Source organism: Alexandromys fortis, unplaced genomic scaffold (genome assembly GCF_014885135.2).
Source record: "Alexandromys fortis isolate MF-2015 unplaced genomic scaffold, M_Fortis_MF-2015_v1.1 scaffold_222, whole genome shotgun sequence".
Classification (NCBI taxonomy): domain Eukaryota; kingdom Metazoa; phylum Chordata; class Mammalia; order Rodentia; family Cricetidae; genus Alexandromys; species Alexandromys fortis.
Genome location: NW_026068108.1, coordinates 2,012,563 through 2,020,572, shown reverse-complemented (window position 1 = coordinate 2,020,572; position 8,010 = coordinate 2,012,563). Strand labels below are relative to the sequence as shown.

Below are 8,010 nucleotides of genomic sequence, written 5' to 3'. Positions count from 1 at the left end.
TAAAAACACACACACACACACACACACACACACACACACAAAACACAAAAGCAGGGTGCTGGGGATTGAACTCAGGCCATCATGCTGCATGGAGCTATCCTCCTCCTAGACTTATGTAGTTTTTCTTTTAACTCTATTGCTTCATTGAATCTATTTTTTTTTTTTTTTTTTTTTTGAGACAGGGTTTCCTATAAGCAGGCTGGTCTTGAACTCTTGATCTCTCACCTCCACGGATCAAGTACTGTCATATAGGCCACCACTGCTTCCTCTAGCAGAAGTTCTCTGTTACTATTTTTAAACTCTGAAGTTTAGAACATTAAAATTTTTCTTTTCTTCTTTTTTTTTTTTCAAATTTCTTTGTTCAGAGAACATTATAATTTTTACATGAGAGGCTGGACAGATGGCTCAGCAGTTAAAATTACATGCTGCTCTTGCAGAGGACCAGATTTAGTTTGTAACATTTATATGGTGGATCATAACTACAGTTCCAGGGGAATCCAATACCCTCTTCTGACCTCCATGGGCACCAGGAACACACATGGTGCATATACATACATACAGATAAAATATTCATTTACATAAAAATTGTTTTAATTGTTTTCTACATGAATCTATTGTTTGGTCAGTTTGGGAGATCAGTACTAATGGTGTGAACCAATTTCTTTTTTTCTTTAAAATCCTATAACAAAGGAATTAAATAAATTGTATGTAGTTAGTAAGAGAAAAATAAATCTTAACTCATTTGATTTCTTTTTAAAATGTTTTTGGGGCTGGAGAGATGGCTCAGCAGTTACGAGCTCTGGCTGTTCTTCCAGCAGACCTGGGTTCAGTTCCCAGCACCTGCATGTCAGTTCACAACTGTCTGTAACTCCAGTTTTTATTAGCTCATCTAATTTCTAGTTATCATTTAGCTGTATTACCAATTCATTTGTTAACTGGAAAGATGACTTAGCAGGTCCTTACAGAGGACCCTAATTTGATTCCCTGGTACCCACATTGTAGAAAAGAGAGTCAACTCTTAAAAGTTCTGTAACTTCCAGATGGACGGCACGGTGTATGAACACCCCCACACACATGCATACACTAAAATAAGTGTAAACTTACAATTTTTTTAAAATCTGAAACAGCTTCAGTGTGTCTACTCACACCTATAATCACAGTACTCAGGAGGCAGTAGGCTCTTAAGATCAACCTGGTATATATAGTAAGACCCCCATCTCTAATAATTAATTAATAGGAAAGGAATCTGAACTCCTTTGTCCTTTTTACCTTTTTTAAGTGCTACAGATGAAGCATGGAGGTTATTGTCAACTTACTTGGAAAGATACAGAGTCCAGAATAACTTGTATCATCATTGTGTGATCAACAAGTTGTTGTCTCATGGAGTCCCTCTGCCTAACTGGCTTATAAACAGTTACAAGGTATGTGATATTGAAGTGGGGTGATAATTTGAGAAAATGTTCTGACTCACAAGGCACTTGTGGTGACAGTAGTTGGGAGGTAGAGGCAGCCATTGCTACATAGTTCAGGGTCTGTCTAGGCAAAATGAGACACTGGCAAAAGGTGGAAGAGGGGAATAGAGAGAATTCACTGATTTATATTTATATCTCAATCACAACTAACAGGACTAAAATAATTTAACTTAAATTTTACACATAGTAATGGGAATTTAAGTAAGCATTCTAGCAATTGAGTACTAGGAATTTAGATTTAAAGTTCCATGGATTAATAATTAGATTAATATCTACTTCTGTACTCACTAAACAGTGATCTTAGAGTAATGAGTAATATTAGATATGGCACAGTATCTACTATTGTTGCCCAAAAACTTGATAGCAGTGGTACAACAGTGTTTTTTAGAATCAGGATTATATATTGGTCTGTTGTCTCTTCACATGAAGAAGTACCTGGGCAGGCCAGCTTTATAGAGAAAGATGGGGATTTTTCCTCACAGTTATATAAGCTAAACATGAAGAACACATGTCCCATTGTTGTTTCCGTCAGTGAGTGCTATGTTATAGCAGATTGCACTGTGATAGGAATGCATGGGAGAATAATATGGTCATGTCATCAGACAGGAAGCCAGAGAACAATTCTTCAGAGAGGACAGTGCCCTCCTCCATCTAAACATCCTCCACTTGGTCCCACTTCTCAAAGGTTTTTTTCTCTCCCAGTGCTATCACATTGGGGTCTAGACCTCTAATATAGGAATCCACATCTGGACTATACAAAAATCATCTATAGCAAAATGGCTTGAATGGTATCTTTAAAATGTAGATTCTTGGGTCTCATGTAAGACTACAAAGTAAGATTACCTGGAGCAAGATAACAGAACACATTTTGACAAGCTTATTTATTCATTTGTTTATTTGAGACAGGGTTCCGCTGTAGTTCTGGCTGGCATAGAATTTGCTGTAAACTGGGCTGGTCTTGAATTCACTATGTAAACCAGACTAGGTTCACATTCCACCAGCCTCCCCCCCAACTATTAAAGTGTGCAGCACCAAACCAAGTTTTTGCTGCTGTTGTTGTTTTAGTGTATAAGTTTCATGAGTTCACGTGCTGTGCTTGTATAGGAGCCATGCCAATCTTCTGTTTATCATTCTAGTTTTAGCATTTATGCTGCTGAGGCAGGCAGTTCTGATCGGCTTATGATGTGCACTTGAGTTTGAAGATGATAATCTGAAGCACTTTTATAGAGGGTTTTTGTTTGTTTGTTTGTCAAAAGAACAACCGAGTATGGTGTTAGGCATTTGTAATTACAGAACTTGGAAGACTGAGCAGCCCGGGTTACATAGCAAGACCCTGTCCCAAAAAAGCCGAAACAGTTTACCTAGCATACAGGAAGTGCTGAACTTAATCCCTAGCACTGCATAAACTGGGTGTGGTGGTGCACATACAGGGTCAGAAATTCAAGAAACCCTGCCTCAAAAAAAAAAAGGAAGAGAGAGAGGAAAGTAGAGAAAAATAGCTAAAATTGAGATTATATCAGAACAAAGAAAGCATCTTCATTATAATAAAGTATCCATTGAGTAAAACATGATTACAGTAATAGAATTCAGCATCCTCACTGTAATAGAGTATCCATTGAGTTCACATAATCCCTGTAATAGAGTACAGTATCCTCACTATAATGGAATACAGAGGCTCTGGCTGGTGGTGCCCACCTTTAATCCCAGTACTCAGGAGGCAGAGGCAGGTGGATCTCTGAGTTCAAGACCAGCCTGGTGTATAGAGGCAGTTCCAGGACAGCCAGGGCTACACAGAGAAACCTTGACTTGGGTGGTAGTGGGGAAGTGGTACAATATCCTCATGTAATATAGTAAAGCATACTTACTGTTCATAAGTCAGGCTGTTTGTCTTTCTATCACTTGATTTACATAAAATACAAATTTAAAACTGGTGGTCCTTTTGCATTTCATTATTTCTAAGAATTGGTGTATATATCCTGTCACTTGAGTGCTCAGCATTTCTGGGAAGACATGTTGACATTACTAATGTAAAATTGAAATAGGGACAAGTTAAAACATGTCTTGGATCACAAAACAGAAGAGAAAAGCCATTCAACAGATGGAGTTTTACTGTATGCCTGGAGGTAACTGGGCTCTTGGAGAGTTTACAAATCTAAGGAACAGATGAATAAACCCAGGCGCTCATAAGCAACCTTTTTTTAATTGTGTGTTGTTTGTTTTGAGGCAGGACTATATAGCCCTGCTTACCTAGATGTTTCTTATAAGTTGAAATACATCTGTATTGAAAACAATAGGGGAAAAACGTTAATAGGAAAGCCTGATATTTGTTGATGCACAGAAACGATATATGTTTCGTAGTACATTTAGGGGTGTGAGCATTTGGTTTCTTGCATAATTTCTAAAACATTCTAGAAGGCAGCACTGTTCTATTTCAACTGGGAGTGGACATGCTTATAATTGTTGATTTTTACAGAAAGTTGATGCTGCTGAGTTGCTTCGTCTGTACTTGAACTATGACCTTCTAGAAGAAGCTGTCGATTTGGTCTCCGAGTATGTAGATGCTGTATTAGGGAAAGGACATCAGTACTTTGGAATTGAGGTAGATGCATGTGAATGTTTCCTTTTGATTGTGTATTACCACACTAAGTAATAAGTAAGGGAGTATTTAAAGTAAATTGATATAAAGCATATAGTTATATAGTGAAATATTGATACTCTAGGGATCTCTAGTTTCTTTTCTTCTTTTTTAAGGTTTATTTTTAGCCAGGTATGGTTGCGCACTCCTTTAATCCCAGCATTTGGGAGGCAGAGGCAGGCGGATCTCTGCGAGTTTGAGACCAGCCTGGTCTACAGAGTGCCAGGACAGCCAGAGAAACTTTGTCTAAAAAAAGGAAGGAAGGAAGGAAGGAAGGAAGGAAGGAAGGAAGGAAGGAAGGAAGGAAGGAAGGAAGGAAGGAAGGAAGGAGAGAAAAAGGATGTATTTTTAATCATGTATATGCACCACCTGCCTGTGAGTGCCTGAAAACGCTGGAGGTTTGGCTTCTCTGGAGTTAGCATCACAGGCAGTTGTGAACTGCCTGATAAGGATTCTGGGAATCAAATTCAGATGCACTCTTTCTTTTTTTGGTGTTTTTGAGATATAGTCTCTGTATTTATTACGTGGTCTGGTTGTCCTGGAACTCTTAGAGATCAGATGAGTGATAGTGCAAGGTATTAATATATTTACTTAATTGAAAGAAAAGGAAGGAATTCAAGTATGTGTGTTATGTACATGTAATTCCTTTTTCTTATTACACTTACTTATTGTGTGTGCATACACCCATATGCCACACTGCACATGGTGGTCAGAGAACAACTTGGGGGATCCATGTCTTTTTGTCCATTATGTGATCCAAGATTGAAATCAGTAACTTAGGCTTGGTGGCAAGTGCCTTTACCATCTCACAAGCCCCATACAATTTCTTAACAGTGGTGCAGGTGGGTTAAAATGTTTCATGTATAGAATCCTGCAAAAGCAACTACTTAGAAGAAATGATGTCATGTCAATAACAGACATTTTCTTTCAGTTCCCACTGTCTGCAACAGCCCCAATGGTATGGCTCCCATACTCCTCTATTGATCAGCTTCTCCAGGCTCTTGGAGAAAACAGTGCCAACAGTCACAACATTGTCGTAAGTAAACCTCTGAGTTGTCTTCACCAAAGCTCTAATGGCAGGCACATCCTAAGGCATGATTATCGGTTCTCTAGAAGAGAGGGGACAAAAGCCACTTATTGCCCATAATGTACTGTACCTCACTCCCTTTCTAAATAAAAAATCTAAACAACCATTTCAGAAGTTTTAAGAAGGAGTTATCTAGGCTTCAGTTACACAGAGACAATGACCAGCAGGGCAGTTCTCCAGGATGAACAGCACTTGATAGTGTTAGCACTGCATTCAGTAACTGTCAGTGTCCTGCGTGATACCTGAAGTGGCAATGTGTTCTGGAACCCATACTAGCTACAACTTACCCTAAAAGGTAAATAAATACATAAAATAGTAGTATTTGCTTTCTTGATCTTATAAAATGACTTTTTTGTTTGCTAAAGTGTCTTTCCAACCCTATCAATCAGAACTCACAAGATAGGGTTGCAAACAACTTATTACAGTAGCACACACCTATAGTCCTAGCTATTGGAGCTAAGGCAAGAAATCAGTCCCTTGATCTTAGGAGTTCAGGGTCAGCCCAGCTACATAGGAAATTGGCATCTTAGCAAAACTGAGTGAAAGGCTGTAAGGAGTATGAGTTCCTTGCTTTTTTGTTGCACTTCCTTTTTGTTTTTGAATGTGTTAGGTGTATGCTCCAGCTGCTCCCAAACTCATGATTTTCTAGCCAATGAACCAGTTAAATCAGATGTAATGGGGGCTGGAGAGATGGCTCAGCAGTTAAGAGCACTGGCTGCTTTTCCAGAGTCCTGAGTTCAATTCCCAGCAACCACATGGTGGCTCGCAATCATCCATAATGAGGTCTGGTGCCCTTTTTTGGTCTGCAGCCAGAACACTGCATACATAGTAAATAAATAAATAAATCTTTTAAAAAATCAGATGTGAGGTCTCATTCCAGGAAAAAAGCTAGTAATTATTTTAATAAAAACAATCCCAGCACTCGGGAGGCAGAGACGGGTGGATCTCTGAGGACAGCCTTGTCGACAGAGGCTTAGTGAGATCTTAGTGAGATTCTGACTCAAAAAAAGGGAGAAAAATAAAATAAAATATACTGGCGTGACCTATTGTGGTAGAACACAATGGTAGCGTATGGTGAAGAAGAGGCAGAGGATCATGAGTTTGAGTTCACTTCTTCATAAGCTAGGCATTGTAGTGCACAACTTTCATCCCAGGGGGTATCTCTGAGCATTAAGACTAGCTTGGTCTACATAGTGAGATCTAGGCCAACCATGGCTGTGTACTGAGACCTTGTCTCAAAACAGAACAACAAAAAAAACTTGGGAAGAAAAAAAGCAGGATACACAATACCTTGTCTCACAAATAAATGAATACATACATATACAGACACATGGAAGCCGCATACAAACATATATAGTGGTGTAACTAAATTGGAGATACTGCCCAGTAGTAGAGCCATTGCCTCGTGTGCATAAGGGTTTGAGTTATACAAACACAAAAATGTGATTCATTACAAAAATAGGAATGTTAATTACATATAACAGGGAAGGACAGACGTGTGCACCTAGCATCTCCCATGGGTTCACTCTAGTCTTCACTCTTCAAGCTATTCTGTATAATGGCTGCCTTCCTTTCCTTACAGCTGTCCCAGAAAATTCTTGACAAACTAGAAGACTACCAGCAAAAAGTTGACAAGGCAACACGGGATTTATTATACCGTCGGGACTTGTGACCTGGATAGCTACTCAGCCTTTGTAACCGATTGGTGCCTATTAGGGCTTAGGACTACTCCACAGAACCCTGTGCTCAAGGCCAGTTTTTATAACTACTAATGATTTGTATGGCACTTTGAATCTGAATTCTGCACAGGCTAAGAGAACTGGAGAGTCAGGATCAACCCCGCTCTCGCTGGTGGTGCTATCACGGTTTCTGGTTTTCAACCTTCCTCTCCCACAGCTGCTTTTGTATATGATTCTCAAGCTTTTTCAGAGTTTATATTTTTTTAAGCTACAGAAGACATCCTTTATCTGCAAATGAAAACTGACCTTGACTTTCCATTATACATGATGGTTGTTGGCTTGTTATAACTGGCCACAAATAGTCACTGCATATCTTTTAATTTTTCCTTACCAGTTTTTGTATTTTAGTGGGATTGTTTTGGTCCAGAATTAACATGTATTTTCTGTATTGCAAACAAAGGCTAGTGGTTTTTGCATACTCTTGTCATTATTTATTGTAGAGTTTTTTCATATGACCATCAATAAAGTATTAAGTAATTTGCCTAGATTAAGTATAAATTATGACCAGCTTTTTAAGGAAAATACATTTTGAGTCTCACTCTAAGCTAATGTTGAGTAAACATTAGAAAAAATTAATGTCCATCATCTATGAAAGAAACAGATTTTCATTTTCAAAATGTATTGGTTTATGTGACTTACCATAATCAAGCTGGACTTGATCATACTGTTAGTCTGATAATATTTTGGATCAAAATAGAATTTTACTGGTCAGAATCAGAAACATTCATACGTACAAACTACAAACTTTGGGAAAGGTTAAAAAAATAATAATAAAATATCCTTTGATTTTATTCTGTATATTAAGATTTGTCTTTCTATTTTTCTCTGTAGCTTCGGAGCCTGTTCTGGAACTAGTTCTTGTAGACCAGGCTGGCCTCGAACTCACAGAGATCCGCCTGCCTCTGCCTCTGCCTCCACTGCCTGGCTAAGATTGCTCTTTCAAGGAAACCATTTCTATACTATTTGTGTGCATGAATACCCTTTGACTTTCTGGGTTTTCATAAGCCTTTAGAATTTATACTAATCAACAACCTATTTATATTACATCGTTTTTAGCTCTATAATGCTTAATATGAG

General features: G+C 38.4%; 1 protein-coding gene across 2 annotated transcripts in view; it reads left to right on the top strand.

The window, feature by feature from the left end:
* Positions 1-7,731, top strand: part of Nup160 (nucleoporin 160) — a 70,084-nt gene extending 62,353 nt beyond the window's left edge. For both annotated transcript variants that reach the window (XM_050124294.1, XM_050124295.1), the window contains 4 exons: positions 1,280-1,421; positions 3,946-4,071; positions 5,039-5,143; positions 6,777-7,731. In XM_050124294.1, coding sequence (XP_049980251.1) covers positions 1,280-1,421; positions 3,946-4,071; positions 5,039-5,143; positions 6,777-6,866 — 463 coding nt within the window. In that variant the 3' untranslated portion in view covers positions 6,867-7,731. The remainder of the gene's footprint in view (positions 1-1,279; positions 1,422-3,945; positions 4,072-5,038; positions 5,144-6,776) is intronic.
* The last annotated feature ends 279 nt before the right edge of the window (positions 7,732-8,010 follow it).